The 24,724-nt window shown below is 46.1% G+C and overlaps 1 protein-coding gene across 3 annotated transcripts in view; it reads left to right on the plus strand.

Moving 5' to 3' along the window:
• LOC122478395 (small G protein signaling modulator 1-like) overlaps positions 1 to 24,724 on the plus strand; it is a 49,385-nt gene that overhangs the window by 7,041 nt on the left and 17,620 nt on the right. For all 3 annotated transcript variants that reach the window (XM_043572037.1, XM_043572036.1, XM_043572035.1), the window contains exon 4: positions 4,026 to 4,098. In XM_043572037.1, the coding sequence (XP_043427972.1) occupies positions 4,026 to 4,098 (73 nt within the window). The remainder of the gene's footprint in view (positions 1 to 4,025; positions 4,099 to 24,724) is intronic.

A 24,724-nucleotide genomic window follows, 5' to 3' on the forward strand; every position in this document is an offset into this window, starting at 1 on the left:
ACCTGTTTGGATATGATACGTGACAGAAATGAGATTTCAATTCGGGTTCTTTTCTTGGTTTCTTTCTTTCCTTTCCTTCTTTGTTTTTTGTCTTCATTGTGCAGGGAAATGTTTTAATAATACAAAGCTGGAGAGTGGGTCTAATGAACACAATGAAGGAGAGTAAGAATCAAATTAACAGAAGAGAGCAGGTTTCAAGAAGAACAACACTGAGTTGGATAGGAATAAGAGTTTTAGAAGAGACATCAGAATATGGGGGTTTATGCCAAGTGAGATAAAGGTGAAAGACAGGAATGAAGGACCCAGGATTAGTGGAGTTGTTTAGAAAGGCATATTCAACTAGAGTGTTCAAGAGGGTCCCGACCAGGTTTATGGTTTTGTGTGTGTTGGGTTCATTGAAGGTGCGAGCATACTTCAGATTTTCTGATGAGAGAGATTAAAAATCATTTGAGCTGCTGGGAAGAGTCTGTTTACAGCAAATAGAACTATGATATCATCTACTTCCACCCCAACTGAGGGAGGATGGCTTAGATCCTCTGAAGGAATTGGGGTGGGGGGTGGAGATTCTGAACAACAGAGATGTATGGCCCAAGGCAAGCTGTCTCCTCACTCCACCTCTTTTCCTAAATCTTTGATGCCCTTCCCATGTACCTGGAGGGCTGGGCAGGGGTAGGACTGACTTGTCAAATCAGTTAGGGAGCTTCATCTGGATAGGTGATAACATGCCTATGTTGAGGAGACTGTGTGGATGACTGAGACTCTCAATTAGCATGTTCTCCGGGAGCAGGACATGGCTCCTACCCTCGGTCATTTGAGCCCATTCTTGTACGAGTCTGTGCCTTCATAGGCTAAAGATTGAAAGGTTGGAGAATGCCACTGAACCATGCCGAAGAGTGATATAGCAGTGGGAGCTCATCGGGAAGAAAATATTCAGGCAGCGTATAGAGAAATAGAGGCACAACTACCAGGACCATTTTGATCACAGTGTCTCTCCCTGAAGGCGTGGAAGGTCTTGTTAGTTATTATGGACCTAAATAAGGCAAGAGCAGTGTAGGAACAAAGTTGGCCTTTGGAATTTTTAATCTTTTAATCTCTAGTTAGTACTTCCACTCATAACATAGAAACCTTAAATTTGGTCTATTAAATGGAGGTCTACCTGACACACAATGTAATATGTGATGCAACATCTCTAGATGTTCCACGATGCTCGCCATAAGCGTAGCTCCCATCTGTTAATGTATGATGCTATTACGATACCACTGACTAGATTCCCTATGCTGTACCTTTGAGCCTTGTGATTTATTCATTCTATAATTGGAACCCTGAACTTCCCTCTCCCCGTCACCCATTTTGTCCATACCCCCACTGGCCCGCTCTTCTGGCAACAGTCAATTCTCTGCATTTATGGGCCTGTTTCTGCTTTTTCTCTGTTTGTTCATTTGTTCCCCTTTTTAGATTCTACAAAGAAGTGAAATCATATAGGATTTGTCTTTCTCTGACTTATTTCACTTAGCCTCCTACGTCAAGGTATATCCATGATGTTACACGTGGCAAGATCTCATTCTGTTTTATAGCTGCATAATATTCCATTGTGTGTCTGTGTGTGTTTGTGTGTGTGTGTATGTGTGTATGCGTGTGTGTATGCGTTTGTGTGTGTGTGGTCTGTTCATGTACTGGTGGACACTTGGGTTGCTTCCATAGCTTGTCTATTGTAAATAATGCTGCAATAATGATAGGAGTGCATATATCTTTTCAAATTAGTATTTCCATTTCCCTTGGGTAAATAAATACCCACTAGTGGAATTACTGGATCCTATGGTATTTGTATTTTTAATTTGTTGAGGCCCGTCCACTCTGGCTTTCACTGTGGCGATACCAATTTACATTGCATGACTGGTGCACAAGGGTTGTTTTTTCTCCACACCCTGAGCAACCCTTATTGTTTCCTGTGTGTTGAAATGGAGCCATTCTGACAGATGTGAGGTGAGAAGTCATTGTGGTAACGTTTATAGATTTAATTTTCAACCATTTCAGAGAATTCCCTGCCTGTCACCCTTGGTCATGGAAACTCAGACTGGGTCTTTCCTGGAGATTTCACAGGTTAGGAGAGGTGGAGGCAAAATAGAGAACTGAAAGCTTTTTTAAAACGGGGTCCAAATTTTGAAAGACCTGCACTCTGGAATCCGTAAAACACTGATGAAAGAAATTGAAGGTGACGGAAAGAGAAAGACATCCGATGCTCATAGATGGGAAGAATACTTATTTTGAAAGTGTCTACACTACCCAAAGCAATCTACAGATGTAATGCAATCCCTGTCAGTGTACCAACAGCATTTGTCACAGAGCTAGACAAACAATCCTAAACGTTGTATAGAACCACAAAAGGCCTTGAATGGCCAAAGCAATATTGCAAAAGAGGAAACCTGGAGGTATCACAATCTCAGATTTCAATTTTATCCCAAAGCTGTAGTAATCCAAACAGTATGGTGGGTACTGGCGTAAAAAGTAGCCACATAGCTCAATGGACTAGAACCGAAAACCCAGAACTAAATCCACCACTGTATGGTCAGTTCATCTTCCACAAACAGGAAAGACTATGCAGTGGGGAAAAGGCCGTCTCTTCACCAAATGGTGTTGGGAAGAGTGGACAAGCCACATGCAAAGAATGAACCTGGAGCAATTTCTTTACCATACACACAAAGAAACTCAAAAGGAATTAAAGACGTAAGTGTGAGACCTGAAACCATAAAATATCCTTAAAGAGAGCACAGGCCGTCATTTCTCTGACTGTGGCTGTAGCAACATTTTACTAGTTCTGTCTCCTGAGCCAAGGGAAACAAAGCAAGAACAAACTATGGTGACTACATCAACCTGCAAAGCTTTTGCACAGTGAAGGAAACCGTCAAAACTAAAAGGCAACCTCTGGGATGGGAGAACATGTTTGCAAATATTTTGCAAATCCAGTAAAGGGTTAGTATCCACAATGTATAAAAAATTGATACAAGTCAACATCCCCCCCCCTCCAAAAAAGCCCAGTTTAAAAATGAGCAGAAGACATGACCAGACATTTTTCCAAAGACAACATACAGATGGTCAACAGACACATGAAAAGATGCTCCCCAAAACTACAACGAGATACCACGTCACACCTGTCAGAATGGCTAAACTCCAGGACACAAGAAGCAAGTGTCTGCGAGGATGTGGAGACAAAGGAAACCTTTTGCACTGATGGTGGAAATGCAAATGGGTGAAGCCCCTGTGGAAAACAGTATGGAGGTTCCTCCAAAACTTAAAAACAGAAGTATCCTATGATCCAGTAATTGCACTACTGGATACTACCCAAGAGAATACAAAAACACGAATTCCATGGGACACACGCACCCCTGTGTTTATTGCAGCATTATTTCCAATACCCAGCGCAAGGGTCCATTGACAAATGAGTGAACGAAGAAGAAGTCCTATATTTATGTTTGTGTGTGTATATGTATATGCATACACAACACACACACTCTGGAATATTACTCAACCATAAAACAATGAAATCTTGCCATTTGCTCACCTGGATTCAGTCTGAGAGTAGTATGGTAAGCAAAGTCAGGGAAAGACAAATACCATCTGATTTTACTCATGTAGCACTTAAGAAACAACGAGTGAGCAAAAGGAGGAACAAAAGGGGAGAGACAAACCAAGAAACAGGCTCTTAATTGCCGAGACCAAACAGATGGTTTCCAGAGAGGAGCTGAGTGGTGGGAGGGGTGAAGGAGGTGATGGGGATGAAGAAGTGCCCTTGTCATGATGAGCACGGGGTGAGTATGGAGTTGGTGAAACACTATATTAAACTAATACATCACTGGATGTTCCTATTACTGGAATGAAAATAAAACTTAATGAAAAAACCAGAGGCCAACTTTTAATTATACCAAGAAACTTCATTGAATAAACAGATAGCTGAGCTTTCCCTTAATTTTTGAAATTTTGTGTTTAAATAAATGAACATGTTTTTGTTGTATATTTTTGCTCTAAAGGCTTTCCGACAAACCTGGTCCTGATGATTCATGGCCTACATCACCTAGCCAAGGCTTAGATTTCGGTACCAAGGTAAAGTACCCACCTGTGAAACTCACTTCCTGCTCTGAATTTAGTTTTCTCCAGTATTTACTCTTAAAATTTAACAGTAGCCTGTATCATCATTTTATGTGTGTAATGGAAAGTTAGCAAGAACAAACCCCTTGACAGATACATGACGTGTTGAATTTTTTGTTTTGTTTTGTTTTGTTTTACTTTGGTAAATCCTAGAGGTGGAGGCTGAGAAAAGAATGGGCTGGAAAATATATAATGACGGTAAAATTATATTGGGAAAATCTTTCCCATAATGGAGGAAATGCGACATTTGGTTAAGGATAAGGATTCTTACCGTGATAGTAACATGACTGATAATACTCATGCCTAAAGGAAATCTTATTGGATCCAAGTATCTATTGTACGTGGCCCCCGCCCCGGGCAAGTTTTATTCTGGTGAGATACAGGATTTTCCTTGGTCTCTATCCTTTGTTCTATATTTAGACTAAAATAATATTAGAAAATGTAGAAATTTAGATGTTTGCATTATTTCTCAACATTTACCTTACAAAGGTGTTCCCCTGTATTTTTAAATAACTCCATGAAGAGTAAGTGAAAATTGTGCATCTCCCTGAAGAATACATATTTTGCTGAGAAGAGTAGCCCTATGAGCAGAGGCTCTTCTTAGCCAAGTTGTCAAGTTTCTAATTTCAGAAATCTTTCATATTCTAGCTTTTAAAAATATCCCCTCCTAGTCCTTGTGTCAGATTCTAAAATTTAAAGTTTCAGACATCTGCTATTTATTTAAATATTCATTTCAAAGCCCCTAAATCATTATAAGCTACTGGAGGTTAGGAAACATACTTGTTTGACTCCTGGAGCTCCTAGAATGAAGTCTTGCTTGGAAGAAGCAATGTCATAGGTTTTGAATGTGAAAAAATGAGTAGGGAAATGGAATTCCGTAGAATGGAATTTGAAAAGTAATGAAATACGCATGATGTATCACAATTAAATATGTGAATTTAAAAAGTAAGGCTTCAGTTTATATTCCGTTTAGTGTTTAATACGTATAAACGCAAAGCGATTCTATTGAGAAAATCAGGAGTTACATACGAAAGAAGGTTACCATATATCTTTAGTCTCCTCCCATTGTGAGCTTAGAATTGCAGAGAAAAGGTCCTCAGCCTTTGTTTTTTCAACCCCATCTGTGTCCCATTACATACGTCCTTTGAAGGTTCACATTACTTCCTAGAATTCTCATTCCCAATTCTTTCTCCATAGTGAAAGTTGATGTGTTAGGAACCTCTCTTTTTCTGTTCTTTTGTTAGTCTAGTAAGAGTTGATAGCTTTTAGGAAGCGATAGATGCCAGCAATTGAACAATTTATTTTATCGTGAAAAAACTTAAATTCTTTATTACAGTATTTATAACCAGATAACTGTAGAGTGATAAAAGTCAGTATTATTAGGGATATACTGTGAATCAAAGCCTCTGTTTTACGTATACATTATATATATATGTATATGTATATATATATATATATCTATATATATATATATCTTTAAAAGGTTTAAAAGAGACTATTGCTCATAGTTTATTCCCAGTCCTACTTACGTACCTGTTGAAAAATGTATGTTGTTTCCACTTACCTTACTTGGCTCACATTTCTCCTTTTCTTCCTTGTCTTAAGCTCATGCTTGATTGATTGGTCATGTCTTATATTTTTTACCTTTTTTCCTCTTCTCCCCCCATGCTTTTTAAGGTATTTTTTTATTTTTTTAAAGTTTATTTATTTTGGAGCGAGAGAGAGAGAGTGCAAACAGGGTAGGGGCATAGACAGAGGGAGACACAGAATCCAAAGTAGGCTCCAGCTCCGAGCTGTCAACACAGAGCTCAATGTGGGGCTCAAACCCACAAACCGGGAGATCATGACTCATGAGCTGAAGTTGGACGCTGAACTGACTGAGCCACCTACGTGTTCCCCCCACCATGCTCTTTTTTAATGGTTTACCCCTACCCTAATTTTTCTTTGCAGAAAACATTTCTTTAGTGTCTGTTCTTTTAGTACATCACTTTCTGTCAACTCCATTGTCAACATATTGGTTATGGAATTCTACTGTCTGTGTGTGGTTTTCATCCATGGCTCATTGCCCCACAAGGTTTATTATTCTTTTCTTCTCTTTCTTGGAAGGAGCTGAGCTAAATGTTTTTGTAATGTTTGTATTTCTCTTGGAAAGAGAGTGAGAGAGAGAAAGAATGAGTAAGTGCTCATTGTTGTGATCTGAAACTATGCAAGGTATGATCTCAGTCCTTTTATATTTCTGGAGGGCTGTTTTGTGACCCAAGATGTCACTTATATTGGAGAATGTTCTATGTGCACTTAAGAGAAATGTGCATTCTACTGCTGTTGGATGAAAAGATCTCAATATATCGGTGTTGATATCCAGGTATATAAATGTATATATGAAGGCCAATATATATCTGTGTATATCTGAATACATCTGGTCCAGTGACACACTGGATCTGTGTTTCCGTACTGATTTTCTGCCTTGACGATCTGCCTATTGCCATGCGTGGAGTCTTAAAGTCGTCTACAATCATGGTATTTCTGTTTATACATTTATTCATGTTTGTGATTCATCGATTCATATATGTGGGCGTTTCACTTTGGGGGCATAAACATTTGTAATTGTTAGCTCCTCTTGGTGGATAGACCCCTTAATTGTGATAAAACGCCCTTCTGAATCTGTTACTAGAGTCTCTGGTTTAAAATCTAGTCTGTCTGGTGGAAGTATGGCGACTCCAGCTTTCTTTTGACTTCTAGTAGCATGATAGGTGGTTCCCCATAGCTTCACTTTGACTCTGGAGGTGTCCTGGGGGCTGTCTTGTTGACAGCATATAGATGGATCTTGTTCTTTGGTTTTGCTTTGTGTTTTATCCATTCTGATTCCCTGTGTCTTTTGATTGGGGCATTGAGTCCATTGACATTCAGAGGGATTAGTTAAAGATATGGATTCAGTGTCATTGTGTTATCTTAAGGTTTCATGCTTTTGGTGAGGCCTCTGGTCCTTTGTAGTCTCTGCTGCTTTCCACTCACAGAGTCGCCCCTTAGGATCTCCTCTAGGGCTGGTTTAGTGGTCATGAACTCCATTAGGTTTTGTTTGTCTGGGAAAGCCTTTCTCTCTCTTTCTATTCATACGACAGCCTTGCTGGGGAAAGGATTCTTTGCTGCATATGTTCCCATTCAGCACATTGACCGTTTCCTACCCCTCCCTTCTGCCATGACAAGTTTCTTTGGACAGGTCTGCTGCTACCCTTATGTGTCTTCCCTTGTAGATTAAGACCCGTTTGTCCCAAGCTGCTTTCAGAATTCTCTCTTGATCTTTGTATTTTTCCAGTTTTGCTTTGACATGTCATGGTGTTGCCCTGGTTTTGTTGATTTGGAAGGGAATTCTCTGTGCCCCCAGACCTTGGATGCCTGTTTCCTTCCCCAGAAGAGGGAAGTTCTCAGGTATAAGTTGTTCAAATAAACCTTCTGCCCCTTTCTCTCACTCTTCTTCTTCTGGGACTCCTATTATGTGGCTAATATTTCATCTCACCGAATCAATTAGATCTCTAGTACCTGCCTCGTGGTCTAGTAATTTCCTTTCTCTGCTTCATCTTTGTCCACAATTGTATCTTCTATTTCACTGATTCTCTCTTCTGCTTCTCCCATCCTTGCTGTCACTGCATCCAGTTTGTTTTGTAACTCGTTCACAACATTTCATTTTCGGCATTCATGGTGACCATTCCTTAGGTCCTTGATCTCTGAAGCAGTAGATTGCTATCTTGTATGCTTGGTTTCAAGCCTGGCTATGCGTCTTATGAGTGTTATTCCAAAAACGTGCTCAGATATATTGTTTCTGTCTCTTTTGAGCACTTCTCTGGCTGTCCTTTCTTCCTGGAAATTTTTTGAGGAGAATTTTTAGTTTTTAAATATATGAAATTTATTGTCAAATTGGTTTCCATACAATACCCTGTGCTCATCCCAAAAGGTTCCCTCCTCAGTACCCATCACCCACCCTCCCCTCCCTCCCACCCTCCATCAATCCTCAGTTTGTTCTCAGTTTTTAACAGTCTCTTATGCTTTGGCTCTCTCCCACTCTAACCTCTTTTTTTTTTCCTTCCCCTTCCCCATGGGTTTCTGTTAAGTTTCTCAGGATCCACATAAGAGTGAAACCATATGGTATCTGTCTTTCTCTGTATGGCTTATTTCACTTAGCATCACACTCTCCAGTTCCATCCACGTTGCTACAAAAGGCCATATTTCATTTTTTCTCATTGCCACGTAGTATTCCATTGTGTATATAAACCACAGTTTCTTTATCCATTCATCAGTTGATGGACATTTAGGCTCTTTCCATAATTTGGCTATTGTTGAGAGTGCTGCTATAAACATTGGGGTACAAGTGCCCCTATGCATCAGTACTCCTGTATCCCTTGGATAAATTCCTAGCAGTGCTATTGCTGGGTCATAGGGTAGGTCTATTTTTAATTTTCTGAGGAACCTCCGCACTGCTTTCCAGAGTGGCTGCACCAATTTGCATTCCCACCAACAGTGCAAGAGGGTTCCCGTTTCTCCACATCCTCTCCAGCATCTATTGTCTCCTGATTTGTTCATTTTGGCCACTCTGACTGGCGTGAGGTGATATCTGAGTGTGGTTTTGATTTGTATTTCCCTGATAAGGAGCGACGTTGAACATCTTTTCATGTGCCTGTTGGCCATCCGGATGTCTTCTTTAGAGAAGTGTCTATTCATGTTTTCTGCCTATTTCTTCACTGGGTAATTTGTTTTTTGGGTGTGGAGTTTGGTGAGCTCTTTATAGATTTTGGATACTAGCCCTTTGTCCGATATGTCATTTGCAAATATCTTTTCCCATTCCGTTCGTTGCCTTTTAGTTTTGTTGGTTGTTTCCTTTGCTGTGCAGAAGCTTTTTATCTTCATAAGGTCCCAGTAATTCACTTTTGCTTTTAATTCCCTTGCCTTTGGGGATATGTCGAGTAAGAGATTGCTACGGCTGAGGTCAGAGAGGTCTTTTCCTGCTTTCTCCTCTAAGGTTTTGATGGTTTCCTGTCTCACATTCAGGTCCTTTATCCATTTTGAGTTTATTTTTGTGAATGGTGTGAGAAAGTGGTCTAGTTTCAACCTTTTGCATGTTGCTGTCCAGTTCTCCCAGCACCATTTGTTAAAGAGACTGTCTTTTTTCCATTGGATGTTCTTTCCTGCTTTGTCAAAGATGAGTTGGCCATACGTTTGTGGGTCTAGTTCTGGGGTTTCTATTCTATTCCATTGGTCTATGTGTCTGTTTTTGTGCCAATACCATACTGTCTTGATGATGACAGCTTTGTAGTAGAGGCTAAAGTCTGGGATTGTGATGCCTCCTGCTTTGGTCTTCTTCTTCAAAATTCCTTTGGCTATTCGGGGCCTTTTGTGGTTCCATATGAATTTTAAGATTGCTTGTTCTAGCTTCGAGAAGAATGCTGGTGCAATTTTGATTGGGATTGCATTGAATGTGTAGATAGCTTTGGGTAGTATTGACATTTTGACAATATTTATTCTTCCAATCCATGAGCAGGGAATGTCTTTCCATTTCTTTAAATCTTATTCAATTACTTTCATAAGTTTTCTATAGTTTTCAGCATACAGATCTTTGACATCTTTGGTTAGATTTATTCCTAGGTATTTTATGCTTCTTGGTGCAATTGTGAATGGGATCAGTTTCTTTATTTGTTTCTGTTGCTTCATTGTTAGTGTATAAGAATGCAAATGATTTCTGTACATTGATTTTGTGTCCTGCAACTTTGCTGAATTCATGTGTCAGTTCTAGCAGACTTTTGGTGGAGTCTATCGGATTTTCCATGTATAATATCATGTCATCTGCAAAAAGTGAAAGCTTAAATTCATCTTTGCCAATTTTGATGCCTTGGATTTCCTTTAGTTGTCTGATTGCTGATGCTAGCACTTCCAACACTATGTTAAACAACAGCGGTGAGAGTGGACATCCCTGTCGTGTTCCTGATCTCAGGGAAAAAGCTCTCAGTTTTTCCCCGTTGAGGATGATGTTAGCTGTGGGATTTTCATAAATGGGTTTTATGATCTTTAAGTATGTTCCTTCTATCCCGACTTTCTCAAGGGTTTTTATTAATAAAGGGTGCTGGATTTTGTCAAAGGCCTTTTCTGCATCGATTGACAGGATCACATGGTTCTTCTCTTTTTTTTTTTTTTGTTAATGTGATGTATCACGTTGATTGATTTGCGAATGTTGAACCAGCCCTGCATGCCAGGAATGAATCCCACTTGGTCATGGTGAATAATTCTTTTTATATGCCATTGAATTCGATTTGGTAGTATCTTATTGAGAATTTTTGCATCCATATTCATCAGGGATATTGGCCTGTAGTTCTCTTTTTTTACTGGGTCTCTGTCTGGTTTAGGAATGAAAGTAATACTGGCTTCATAGAATGAGTCTGGAAGTTTTCCTTCCCCTTCTATTTCTTGGAATAGCTTGAGAAGGATAGGTATTATCTCTGCTTTAAACGTCTGGTAGAACTCCCCTGGGAAGCCATCTGGTCCTGGACTCTTATTTCTTGGGAGATTTTTGGTAACTGATCCAATTTCTTCGCTGGTTATGGGTCTGTTCAAGCTTTCTATTTCCTCCTGATTGAGTTTTGGAAGAGTGTGGGTGTTTAGGAATTTGTCCATTTCTTCCAGGTTGTCCAATTTGTTGGCACATAATTTTTCATATTATTCCCTGATAATTGCTTGTATTTCTGAGGGATTGGTTGTAATAATTCCATTTTCATTCATGATTTTATCTATTTGGGTCATCTCCCTTTTCTTTTTGAGAAGCCTGGCTAGAGGTTTGTCAATTTTGTTTATTTTTTCAAAAAACCAACTCTTGGTTTCGTTGATCTGCTCTACCATTTTTTTAGACTCTATATTGTTTATTTCTGCTCTGATCTTTATTATTTCTCTTCTGCTGCTGGGTTTAGGCTGCCTTTGCTGTTCTGCTTCTATTTCCTTTAGGTGTGCTGTTAGATTATGTATTTGGGATTTTTCTTGTTTCTTGAGATAGGCCTGGATTGCGATGTATTTTCCTCTCAGGACTGCCTTCGCTGCGTCCCAAAGCGTTTGGATTGTTGTATTTTCATTTTCGTTTGTGTCCATATATTTTTTAATTTCTTCTCTAATTGCCTGGTTGACCCACTCATTCGTTAGTAGGGTGTTCTTTAACCTCCCTGCTTTTGGAGGTTTTCCAGACTTTTTCCTGTGGTTGATTTCAAGCTTCATAGCATTGTGGTCTGAAAGTATGCATGGTATAATTTCAATTCTTGTAAACTTATGAAGGGCTGTTTTGTGACCCAGTATATGATCTATCTTGGAGAATGTTCCATGTGCACTCGAGAAGAAAGTATATTCTGTTGCTTTGGGATGCAGAGTTCTAAATATATCTGTCAAGTCCATCTGATCCAATGTCTCATTCAGGGTCCTTGTTTCTTTATTGACAGTGTGTCTAGATGATCTATCCATTTCTGTAAGTGGGGTGTTAAAGTCCCCTGCAATTACCACATTCCTATCGATAAGGTTGCTTATGTTTATGAGTAATTGTTTTATATATTTGGGGGCTCCGGTATTCGGTGCATAGACATTTATAATTGTTAGCTCTTCCTGATGGATAGACCCTGTAACTATTATATAATGCCCTTCCTCATCTCTTGTTACAGCCTTTAATTTAAAGTCTAGTTTGTCTGATATAAGTATGGCTACTCCAGCTTTCTTTTGGCTTCCAGTCACATGATAAATAGTTCTCCATCCCCTCACTCTCAATCCAAAGGTGTCCTCAGGTCTAAAATGAGTCTCTTGTAGACAGCAAATAGATGGGTCTTGTTTTTTTATCCATTCTGATACCCTATGTCTTTTGGTTGGCGCATTTAATCCATTTACATTCAGTGCTATTATAGAAAGATACGGGTTTAGAGTCATTGTGATGTCTGTAGGTTTCATGCTTGTAGCGATGTCTCTGATACTTTGTCTCACAGGGTCCCCCTTACGATCTCTTGTAGGGCTGGTTTAGTGGTGACAAATTCCTTCAGTTTTTGTTTGTTTTGGAACACCTTTATTTCTCCTTCTCTTCTAAATGACAGACGTGCTGGATAAAGGATTCTCGGCTGCATATTTTTTCTGTTTAGCACACTGAAGGTCTCGTGCCAATTCTTTCTGGCCTGCCAAGTTTCAAAAGAGAGATCAGTCACGAGTCTTATAGGTCTCTCTTTATATGTGAGGGCACGTTTATCCCTTGCTGCTTTCAGAATTTTCTCTTTATCCTTGTATTTTGCCAGTTTCACTATGATATGTCGTGCAGAAGATCGATTCAAGTTACGTCTGAAGGGAGTTCTCTGTGCCTCTTGGATTTCAATGCCTTTTTCCTTCCCCAGTTCAGGGAAGTTCTCAGCTATAATTTCTTCAAGTACCCCTTCAGCACCTTTCCCTCTCTCTTCCTCCTCTGGGATACCAATTATGCGTATATTATTTCTTTTTAGTGTATCACTTAGTTCTCTCATTTTCCCCTCATACTCCTGGATTTTTTTATCTCTCTTTTTCTCAGCTTCCTCTTTTTCCATAACTTTATCTTCTAGTTCACCTATTCTCTCCTCTGCCTCTTCAATCCGAGCCGTCGTGGTTTCCATTTTGTTTTGCATTTCGTTTAAAGCGTTTTTCAGCTCCTCGTGACTGTTCCTTAGTCCCTTGATCTCTGTAGCAAGAGATTCTCTGCTGTCCTCTATACTGTTTTCAAGCCCAGCGATTAATTTTATGACTATTATTCTAAGTTCACTTTCTGTTATATTATTTAAATCCTTTTTGATCAGTTCATTAGCTGTTGTTATTTCCTGGAGATTCTTCTGAGGGGAATTCTTCCGCTTGGTCATTTTGGATAGTCCCTGGAGTGGTGGGGACCTGCAGGGCACTTCCCCTGTGCTGTGGTGTATAACTGGAGTTGTTGGGCGGGGCCGCACTCCGACCTGATGTCTGCCCCCAGCCCAGTGCTGGGGCCACAGTCAGACTGGTGTGTGCCTTCTCTTCCCCTCTCCTAGGGGCGGGATTCACTGTGGGGTGGCGTGGCCCGTCTGGGCTACTTGCACCCTGCCAGGCTTGTGATGCTGGGGATCTGGCGTCTTAGCTGGGGTGGGTAGGCAAGGTGCACGGGGGCAGGAGGGGCAGGCTTAGCTCGCTGCTCCTTAGGTGATCCACTTCAGGAGGGGCCCTATGTCAGCAGGAGGGAGTCAGATCCGCTGCCGGAGGTTTGGCTCCGCAGAAGCACAGAGTTGGGTGTTTGCGCGGAGCAAGCAAGTTCCCTGGCAGGAACTGTTTCCCTTTGGGATTTTGGCTGGGGGATGGGCGAGGGAGATGGCGCTGGCGAGCGCCTTTGTTCCCCGCCAAGTTGAGCTCTGTCGTCCGGGGGCTCAGCAACTCTCCTTCCCTTTGTCCTCCAGCCTTCCCGCTTCCCGAGCAGAGCTGTTAACTTATGACCTCCCAGACTCTAAGTCGCGCTTGCTGTCGGAACACACGCCGTCCGGCCCCTCCGCTTTTGCCAGCCAGACTTGGGGGGCTCTGCTTGGCTGGCAGGCTGCCCCTCCGCCCCGGCTCTCTCCTGCCAGTCCGTGGAGCGCACACCGCCTCACCGCCCTTCCTACCCTCTTCCGTGGGCCTCTCGTCTGTGCTTGGCTCTGGCGACTCCGTTCTGCTAATCCTCTGGCGGTTTTCTGGGTTATTTAGGCAGGTGTAGGTGGAATCTAAGTGATCAGCAGGACGCGCGGTGAGCCCAGCGTCCTCCTACGCCGCCATCTTCCCTCTCTCCTCGCCAAAATAATTTCTAAAGGAAAATACTCCAGAGTAATTAACAGGCGTTACCTACCCAAGGAATGGAACAAATAGGAAGTTCAGGTTCTAAGGAGCTGCCTTGTTTGTGCCAGTGGCCCCACGCTAGCTCTTTATTAATTGCACCACCTGGGATGCTGATAGCGAACTGAGCTTTGGGACATTTCAGGCCTGGCATGGAATGCAGTTTTTACACAAGCTGCCACAGGGCACTGCTCTCCATGTGCTTTCTTTCCTGACCACTCTTCAATTAAGAAGTGTGTTACTGCCTTTCAGCCAGAAAATTCTGTGATGTCTTGTCTTGTGGTTCAGAAATCCGATTTCACAGCTTATCTTCCGTTAGATGAAAGTGTTTACGGTGTGTTTGGAGCTGGAGTAAGTTCCTGCGGGTGCCCAAGAGCAGGGGCCTCCTCTCTCCTCTCATTAATTTGCTGATGCCTAACTGCACTGACGCAGCGGTGAGATACCGGGGAGAGAGCTGAGGAGAATTGTTCAGTTTCGTCGTTTTGGCCTGATTCCTGCCCTTTTTGTGTTTTAATAGCTTGTTCTGTGTCCCACACCTGCGAGTTCTACTGTATTAAAAAGGGGTCCTACACGGTCCACGGCCTGGTAGTTGAACAAATGTTTTTGGAGTGTGTTGTGTGCACTCTTTTGGTGCGTCTTTGGCTGCTTTTCTCGCTACTTGGAGTGGTGGCTTGGGCCTTCCACCAGGTGTGCTTTGATATGTTTGTTGAAGTAATCCTGGGAAAAAGGAGAAGAAGGTGGTGAAGTATCCTTAGCCCAAACAAAAAGAGAAATGACTGGAGTGGAAAAAAAGACCAGGCAGTGACTCAAAGGAGCTATAGGGCTTAATCCAGAAAGAGAGGGAGGAAAATGAAGAAGGGGATCTGGAAAAGTATAGAGAAAATGCCCGATCCAACAAACAAACAAACAATCAGAACAGGGGAACAAAGGAAAAAAAAAAATATATATATATATATACATAAGTATCTTTTTTTTTTGCCATGGACTTTGTCAGTGGTACGGCTTGGGGTTCTGGCTCTAGAACCCTTCGCCGCATCACCCTGGAGCCAAAGCCAATGACCTGCATATGGTTATGAGCTACTCTGAGAATGTGGAGTTGGGGAAAGGTCCCAGCTTTGCAGCTGGACAGCCTTGAGTTCAAGTTCCAGCCCTGCCATTTGGCAGATTCACGAACCTTTCTGGCTTCCGTTTCCTCATGTATGGGATGGCAGGGGGTCACGTACCAACACGGCACTACATTGTGCTGTCGCTGCCGAAGATTCACCGGTATTTATGAAAGGACCAGGCGCTGTGTTTGGCTTACCCTTTGAGAGTTGAGGGGCACCTGGGTGGCTCAGTCGGTTAAGTGTCCAACTCCTAATTTCAGCTCGGGTCATGATCTCACAGTCATGAGATCGAGCCCTGTATTGGGCTCCACACTGAGCATGGAGGCTGCTTACGATTCTCTCTCTCTCTCCTCCTTTCTCCCCCCCGCCCACCCCTCTCCCCCACTTGCACTCTCTCTCTTGCTCTCTAAAATAAATTAAATAAAAATAACTCAGTTGCAGAAGGATGTTTTGCTGCCCTGTCTGGTCACATCCGAACTTGTAGATGTTTTAGCACAGGATCTTGCTCACCCTGGTAAGCCCTGGGCTGGGGGGCAGGGTGTTGGAGACCTGGAAGGGGGTATTTCTTGGGGTCCAAAGGAATGAGCCCTCAAATGGAGGTCAGGAAGGCTGAGTCTCGCCTGACTGCCTCGCCATCCTGAGGTGGGCAGCTGGATCTCCCCTCTGAGTCTGGTGGGTCACTGGCCCCATGGAAGTAATCCCTCAGCCAAAGAAGGTCCAACACCCTCGTGAGCCTCCTGGCCCTGCCACTTAAGCACTCTGTGCCCCCGGGGGTCAGCAGCTAAGAGTGCTGAACTCCAGTGGGAGGCGGTGTGTTTTTCTTCTAGTAGGTACAGGAAGACAAGTGAATAGGTTCTTACACTTTTTTTTCTCACAGAATCTCGAAGGAACTCGGGTTTATAAAGGATGGGAACAGCTCCCTTTGCAGTGAGCCTCCCTTTAAAAATCAGGTAGCTGAGAGGTGCCTGGTGGTTCAGTCAGTTAAGCGTCTGGCTCTTGATTTCAGTTTGGGTCATGATTTCTCAGTCCTGGGGTCAGGCTCTGTGCTGACAGCAGGGAGCCTGCTTGGGATTCTCTTTCTCACTCTGTCTCTCTCTGCCCTTTCCTGGCTTGTTCTCTCTCTCCCTCTCTCTCTCCCTCCCTCCCTCCCTCACTCCCCCTCCCTCCCTCCCTCCCCCTCCCTCAAAATAAATAAAACCTTAAATTAAAAATAGCCAGATAGCTGAAGCCCCAAGAGTTCAAGAGATTTGGGTGATGCCTGGGACCTTGAATGAATGGTCCTTTAGTTTGTATTATTTAGTAAGTTATGTTTCATTAGTAAATTCAGATTATAGCAACTATCGTAGACTTTTTCCTTCTTTTGTTTTTTTCTCCCTTTTTTGAGAAATAAAGACATCTTTACACCCCCCACGTATTAGCCACTGCTCTAAATCACCAATCCACAAAGCAAGCTTCCTGTCGAGTAGGTACAAGTAGCAACTCCTCTTTACTGATGAGGGAAACCGAAGCTCAGAGAGGTTTAGAGGCTGGACTGAGGTCACACAACTTGAGAAGCAGCACAGCAGGGTGCTGTAGCCAGCCTCACCCATTTCACTGTGGGGAATCCCTTGCAAAGCTAGCTAGAACAATAAAGAAGTCCAGAAACACAAAGCCAAAAGGGAAAGAATCTCAAAAAACTGATTTTATTGGTTCAAGGGTATGGGAAGTTGGGGTGCAGACTGCCAGCTTCAGGTGCAGTTCTGTCCAGGGGTCCCGATGATGTCATGAGGGCCTTCTCTGTTTTCCCGTCTCTGTGCTGATTTTCTGTGCATTGGCTTTATGCTTCGTCTGTCTCTGCGGGGAGGGGGAGTGTTGCCCGGCCGCTCTTGGGGTACAGCCTGCAAGCTTGGCATCAGCAGACAGAGAGCTTCCCCTCCCCCTTGGTTTTGGGGGAAGATGTAGGAGGAGATTTTGTTCACAGAACATGGAAGAGGTACACTGATCCCTGCTCGGGTAGGCAGAGGCCAGGAAGACTCCCGGGAGGAGGGGACATCTGGGCTGAAGCCTGAGTTGCACTTAGCCCGCTGGAGCATGTAGGGAGGGGCACCTGGCCGGAGGCACAGGTGAGCGAGGGCACAGAGCGGAGCCCATGGCGCCGCCTTTGGGGAGCAGCGTCTGAGGGTCCGTGGTCCAAGGCACAGCCGGAGACGCTGCCTGCTAGGTCCTCAGCGCCCAGGGCGCTTGCAGGGGAGGCAGAGCAGCAAAACCTGCGCTCTGCTCTTCCCCTCTCCTCTTCACTTTGCCCAAATGCCGAGAACGATTTTTAAAGCCACCCTGACACCCTCCAGATATCCTGCGTTAACCAGCCTCTCCGCTGCGAGTTTCTGGCAGCCGCGAGAGTCAAGGGGCCTCCGTCTCTTTAGCTCCTGCTGGCTCAGCGTTACTCACCCACCTGCACTGCCAGGCGCCGACCACCTGAGACCCCAGGTGGGGTCGGGTAGGCCCTGAGTCAGGACTGAGGCAGCAGGCCTCAGAGGAGCAGGTGGCAACCGGGCTGCTTTTTATTTTGGCCTCATACGCGCCCCAGGCACAGTGCTGGGGGCTTTATACCAGGGGTCCCCTTGGCCAAGTCCAGCCTTTTTGTGAAACTGCTCTTGAGCAGAGAAGAATGGTTTTTACATCCTAAAAGAGGGTTATAAAAACAAGAGACAGTGGGACAGAGACTGTGTGTGGCCTGAAAATAGGTTTGACGGATGGAGTAAGTGAAAATGCAGATTGCTGGGGGGGGGTGGTGGTGGTGCGGGGCATCTGGCTGGCTCAGTCAGTTAAGCCTCAGGCTCTTGATTTCAGCTCAGGTCACAGTCTTGGGGGTTGTGAGATTGAGCCCTGCATAGGGCTCTGCACTAACATGGCGGAGCGTGCTTGGGATTCTCTCTCCCTCTCTGCCCCCGCTCTCTAAATAAATAAATAAACTTAATTTTTTTTTTAAAGTTCAGATTGCCTGGTTGAATCTGAATTTCAGGACAACAAGTAGTCTTTTAGCATAGGTATGGTCCACGCAATATTTGGTACATACTTGCACAAAAAAGAAATTCCTTGTGTATCTGAAGTTTAGGTATCGCTGGGCAGCCTGTATTTTACCTGGCAGTCCTATTCCAGAACCTGAAGTGTTTGCTGTCTGACCCTCTCCGGAAAATACTGCCCATCCTGGCCTTGAACACACAGCAGATGAGATCAGACGTCCAAGGGACTTAAAGACACTGCCTGGGTCAAAACCCAGTGAGCTTTAGCTGCTGGTGTTAGTGCTACTAATATAATCAGAGTGATCACCAAACATATGTTGAGCACATGCTGTTTGTTTGCCTCGTCAGCGTCCTAGAGGTGGACACTAAACGCCCTCAGATGTATAGTGGAAGTCAGGCCATGATAAATTCTAAGGAAACGTCTACAGCAGCAGAAGGGGGTAGGGCGTGGAGCTCTTTTTACACAGGGTGGGTCTGAGCCCCTGCCCCCATTCTGAGCGCTGTGCGTGTGTGTTTTTATGAAGTCCGCACATGACAGCCCAGACAGGTGGTGTGAGTGTCATCTCCATTTCACAGATGAGGAAACTGAGGCCTGAGGTCACCTCGCTAATGGCAGAATTGGAGTTTGACCTGGGCCTAGTGGCCCCCTAAACTCAAGTTTTTACTGACTTCCCTCAGGCGCCTTCCTTTACATGGTGCCAGCTGCGTGCCGTGAGGCCCTCTGCCCAGCTTTTCCATAATCCTTCTGACAGCCCTGCACCCTGGGCTGTGTTATTCCTATCCAGGCACAGGAGGGGTGAGCACAGAACCGTGCGGAGAGGCAGCGGGGAGTAGTGGCTGATCTGAAACCTGGCAGGGTTCAAGGTGGGCAGCACGAGGGTACCTTGGTGTGGGTGGGCAGGTGGTGGGAGTGAGGAGAGAAGGCAAGACAGGCCCCAGAGTCCCGGGAGCCCTCTCTTCCGGCTTTGCAGGTTGGTCCGGATTTCCCTGCCTGATTCCCTCCTGAGATTACACCTCCTATATGTTGTTTCAATATTTGCAGGTGGAGGGTGGGAGGGCGGGGCTGGTTTCTGAACGGTTGCAGGGTGGGGCTGGAAGTGTGCTGGGGCCTGTGCTCACTGGTGGCACGTGGAGGGGTGGGGTCACAGCCCCAGAGGCCACCTAGGTCCTAAATAACCTGTGGATGAGAAGCTGGGGTGGGTGAACAGAGCCTAAGAGCCCCTTCACAATTGCCTGTTCACCTAACTGACACTCGTGAGCATCCACTGTGGGCCAGGCCGTGAACCCTACGGTCGCTGCCATCTAAGAGTGGCTCCTGCCTGTACAATTCCTACTACGTGCCAGGTGCTGTCTCATTTGCCGATGAGGTGGGGTACTATTATCCAACACCCCATGGTACGGGTGGGGAGACTTGTCCAGCATCATGAGAGGTCAAGGATTCAACACCAGTTCAGTGACACCGCGTTCTGGCTCCTAGCCTCTCAACTGCCTCCTAACATCCTGTCGTTAGAGCTAAGAAGCTGGTTTCGGAAGAAGTGAGCTCCCCATCATTTGGAGGAATGCAGGCAGATGTTGGAGGACTCCGAATAGATGCTGGACAGAAACGAAGTCTTTCTGACCACTTTGACCTTTGAAGTTGGCTCCCCCTGACCAGAAGACCCCCACAGGCATGGTTGTAAGAGTCCTATCCGGGTGACCCAGGTCTCCTGACTCCTATTTTAGTGCTGTTTTGGTTCCCACGTTGGGCAAGACTGAGGAACCCCTTCTCATAGGTTTCTCAGCACTTTGGGATTTCACAGGGCCTGACCCATTTCTGGGCAGGTTGGAGGCAGAGCTGACTGTCAGACCTTGAGTTCAAGTCCTGGCTGCGACCTTTCCTGGTTGTGTGCCTTAGGGCAAATCGCGTCAGTTCAGTTTACCCATCTTTAAGATGGGGAGGAGAGGGGCACCTGGATGGCTCAGTCAGTTAGGCATCTGACTCCTGATTTCAGCTCAGGTCATGGTCTCGTGGTTTGTGAGTTCAAGCCTTGCATCGGGCTCCGTGCTGACAGCACAGAGCCTGCTTGGGATTCTCTCTCTCTCTCTCATGCCTTTCTGCCCCTCCCCCACTCACATGCATACATGTGCATGCGCTCGCTCTCTCTCTCTCTCTCTCTCTCTGGAAAAAAAAACTTTAAAATGGGGATGAAAATATTTTTGCGAGAATTAAATAAGGTATTCTGTACAAAGTACATGGCACATAGTATGTGGTCAGTAAACATACTCTCTTACTCTTAAGCTGGAGTAACAAAACTATTTCAAAAGGTCTCCAGCTTCTGCTTTGAGGCCTTTGTTAGAATAAAGACCTGGGTCTGAATCCTGCCTCCTCTGCATGACCTTGGGTGGGTTATCTAATAGCTCTCTGCCTCAGTTTCTTCCATCTGTAAAATGGGACTATGTCGGTAATCTATCTTGGGTTGTCATGCCATAAACAGTCCCAGGAACACCATGAGTGCTCAAAAAAAAAAAAAAGAAAAGAAAAGAAAACCAGTAAGTTTTTAGTATCATACAACTCCTGCTATGTGCTAGCCAGGCCTCCTCTTTTGCAAATAACACCCCATTGAATCCTCACCCCTGGACAGGAAGGGCTGAGCTGGATGCAAACACAGGTCTCTGTGGCTGTAGTCACACCACCCATAGCCACTGCCTCTGTGCTGCCTCAGTCAGGCATGATTCCGGGGCCAAAGCTCAGCAAATCACGTGGGCTTGTTCAGGGAGCCAGGATGCCACACTGCCACCGCCACCCCCAGACCACCCCTAGGTTCCTCACAGCTGTCGACCTCCACAGCAGATCAGTTCCAGGCTCATGCCTGGGAGCCTGAGAGGGGAAAGGTGGTTGAGCTGCATTTCAGAGGCCTTCTGTGGCCCTCTGCCCCGTGCCCACGGGGGTGGTCGGTTCCCCCGGGGATGGGTCCTCCCCTGGCCAGTTTGGGCCATAGCCTCTTCCTGCAGTGAGACAGTGCCCTCTCCCGTGAGGCTGCAGGGACCGACCTTCCGGGGGAGGCTTTCCCCCGCTGCCTTTTTAATTTCCTCTTCTGGCCTCAGGCTGTCAGCGCGTTATTAACTTCTGGGGAAGTCGGGAGCCAGCAGAGTAGGGGAGGCACCTCCCTCGTCAGAACCCCTCCCTCAGGCTCAGAACTACGCCCTTGGTGCTGTGTCCCCACCTCCACTACCCACCCCTCCCCAGATCCATCCCCAGGAGCCTGCCTTCCCTGGGGATTATCCTGTCTGAGTTTCAGGGTCCATAGCTACAAACAGACAACCTTCATTCTGTGGGGTTTGGACTTGAGACAACGTGTGTATACAGTCCGGGTAACAATAGGAAACAGTTGATTCCTCCAAACGGAGCACATGAAGATGAATTTAATAAGGGTGCTATTGACCAAGGCAGGATGGGGTGGGTGGGGAGAAGGGTGCAGCACCCCGCGGTTGGAATAGTGGGGATCCGGGAACTGTTGCCTGCCCCAGTCTGATATGGGAAGCAAGGAGAGGTGGCCAGAAGGGACTGGCTGTGTGAGGAAGGTCCCCAGACAGGAGCCGTGACTGCTGAGTCTCTTCCTAAGGAGTTTGGCTGCTAGTTTTCTGTCTCCTCTGAAATCCCCCACTGCAATGTGGCATGCGTGAGAGTAGCTTGGAAAGCTTGATCAGCACCCCAGAGTTGCTGCCTCCGTGGCTTCCGAGCATGTGTATCTCCAGCCAGCCGGTTCTCAGCTGGTGCTGGTGCTGGTGCTGCTGGGCCCTGCGTCAGCACCACGCTTGCCCTGTACCTGTCCTGGCTTGCCCTGCCTTTTGGCTCTTTGGACCGAAAGGTCTTCCAGGGCAGGACTGTCAGACTCCATCCCTGCTGCTCTGTGCACCCAGTGTATCCGGGCCTTTGCCCCGCCGAATCCACCGGTGTTTGAATGGTTTGCAACTTGTCCCTGTTGACTGTTGCCCAGATGCACCCGTGCTGTATCTTGGCGGTCCCTAAGTGGCAGCTGTCGCCGAGATGGAGGTCAGCATGCAGGTTTATTAGGGTGTGCCTTTGGGGTTAACACCCAGCGGAGCCAAGTGAAGCGAGCGGCGGTGGGCCAAGGGAGAAGATGGGTCACGAGGCTTTCGTGGAAGCCCCGTGGGGAGTTGCCAGCTTGCTGGGATGGCCCTTCACACTGTCCCGAGTTGGGGGCAAGGATGCCAGACCTTCACAGCCTACACATTCCCGTCACCGGATGGTGGCCTCCGGGGAAGCAGTGAGACCTTGGGGGAGGCTCTCCTGGGGCCGAAGGGATCCCTGTCCTCTATGGGACTGGCAGCTGAGGGCTCTCCAGGAGCCCTCCTAGCAGCCTCCGGTCCCGAAGCGGTCTGTGTGGCACATTGTGGCACCTGCCACATCATCAGAACCTGCCCACGGAGCCAGGGAGGGGACAGAGGCTTTCTCGTGGCCGCCACTGCCCTCCCTTCCCTATCCCTGAGTCCTGTGGCCCCTCGACCCCCGGCCAAGAAACCCTCTTGGATCCCTCAAGTACACAGAACCCCCAGCGAAGACCCCTGCCCGTGGTTTTGCCTACAGCTGAGTTCCGAATCTTAGTTTTGCTGGGCCCAGCCATCCTGTGACACAGAGAAGCAGAGTCCCCCAGACCCCACCCTGGCTCGTGCTGAGATGTGGAATAAACGCATCAGTGCTGCTATCCACCACTTGCGGTGATCACGGGGTCCTCCAGGCCTTCTGGAGAGAGGGAGAGGAAAAGGAAGAGATTGTGTTTTCTGTCATGTCCCTGAGGCCGCGGTCCCAGGCAGTACATCCGACTCCTGTTTCTGGGGCCGAGTGTGGTGGGTAGAGGCTCCCCTTGGAGTCAGATTGACCAGCATACAAACCTCAGCAAGGTGACCCTGGATTTTCTGATGCCCTTGGCTAGGCAGGAACCAATACCTCTGCACTTGTCTGTCAAGTGGGGTGGTGGTGGCCACCTGGGAACTGTGTTGTGAGGATTATGGGGGGCCGGCCCCGTGTCTCAGCTCAGGCAGCCGAAGCAGAACACCACAGATGGAGTGGCCTAAACAGACATTGATTTCTTGCAGTTTGGAGGCTGAGAAGTCCAAGGCCGAGGTGCTAGCCCATTCAGTTCCTGGCGAGGGCTGTCTTCCTGCCTTGTAGATGACCTTTTCCCTGTGCTCTTCTCCTCTTCCTCCTTTTTTAAGGACCCCAATCCCATCCTGAGGGCCTCACCTTCATGAGCTCATCCAACCCTAATTTCCCCCCCAAAGGTCCCACCTGCAAATACCATCACACGGGGGCTGGGGTAGGGCTTCAGCATGTGAATCTTTGGGGACACAAGCATCCAGTCCATGACGCCATGTATGCTTGGCCCAGTGCTGTGCATTTAGGAAGTTGGAGCATTATTATTATTTTCAAAGACAAGCCATTGGCTGAAGCTTCTAGAATAGCATCAAGAGCCTGGGTTGACACTCTGCTTCGGCCTCCTGTTCACTGTGTGACCTCGGGTTTGTTGCTTAATCTCTCTGATCTTAATTCTCATGGTGTGAGAAATCAGTATAAAAGTAGAACCATGGGGTGCCTGGGTGGCTCATTGGGTTAAGCGTCCAAGCTCGGTTCAGGTCGTGATCTCATGGTTCGTGGGTTCAAGCCCTGCGTCGGGCTCTCCACTCCTCTCAGCATGGAGCCCGTTTCAGATCCTCTGTCCCCCTCTGTCTCTGCCCCTCCCCTGCTTGTGTTTTCTCTCTGTATCTCTCTCAAAAATAAACAAACTTAAAAAATTTTTTTTTAAATAAAAATAGAACCAAGCCTCACAGAGCTGTGGAGAGTGTATAGTGAGTTAATAACATAGGTAACCTTAGAACTAATTCATCATTCATTCATTCATTCATTCGCTGGCACAGAAGAGCTCATTCAGAGGGATAAGGATGCTGAGGATAAAGATGGTGGGAGTATCAGTCTGCCCTGGCCGCCATAACAAGGTACCACACACTGAGTGACTTAAACAACAGAAATGTATTTTGTCACAGTGCTGGAGGCTGGAGGTCCAAGGTCATGATGTCAGCAGGGTTGGCTTCTGCGGGCCACGAGGGAAGGCTCTGTTCCCGGCGTTCCTCGTGGATGGCCCTCTTCTCCCCGTGTCTTCATGTGGCCTTCCCTCTGTGGTGGTCTGTGTCCCAATTTCCTCTTATAAGGATACCAGTCACACCAGATGAGGCCCCACCTCATGACCTCATTGTAACATAATTACCTCTGTAAAGATCTTGGCTCCAAATAGATCACATCCTGAGGTCCTAGGGGTTAAGGTTTCAGCATGTGATTGGAGGGCAGGGACACAGTTGAGCCCATCACAGTTGGGGAGGTGAAGGCATCCTGGAAAGTGGGAGTTGGGTAGGTCTTTGAGGCCAGAGGGGTAAACTGAGGCCCCTCGGGGCAGTGCTTGAGCCACAGCCAGGACTTAGAGCTTAGGGATTTTCCATCCCGGCAACCTTTTGTGGATGGAGCACGTGGGTCCTGACGGTCACTGCACTAGCCATGGGGGAGGACGCGGGCAGACGGCAGGGCCCCTGCGTCACAGTCACTCTGGCAGGCGACGGGCAGATGGC

The sequence above is a fragment of the Prionailurus bengalensis genome, unplaced genomic scaffold (genome assembly GCF_016509475.1).
Source record: "Prionailurus bengalensis isolate Pbe53 unplaced genomic scaffold, Fcat_Pben_1.1_paternal_pri Un_scaffold_58, whole genome shotgun sequence".
Taxonomy (NCBI): domain Eukaryota; kingdom Metazoa; phylum Chordata; class Mammalia; order Carnivora; family Felidae; genus Prionailurus; species Prionailurus bengalensis.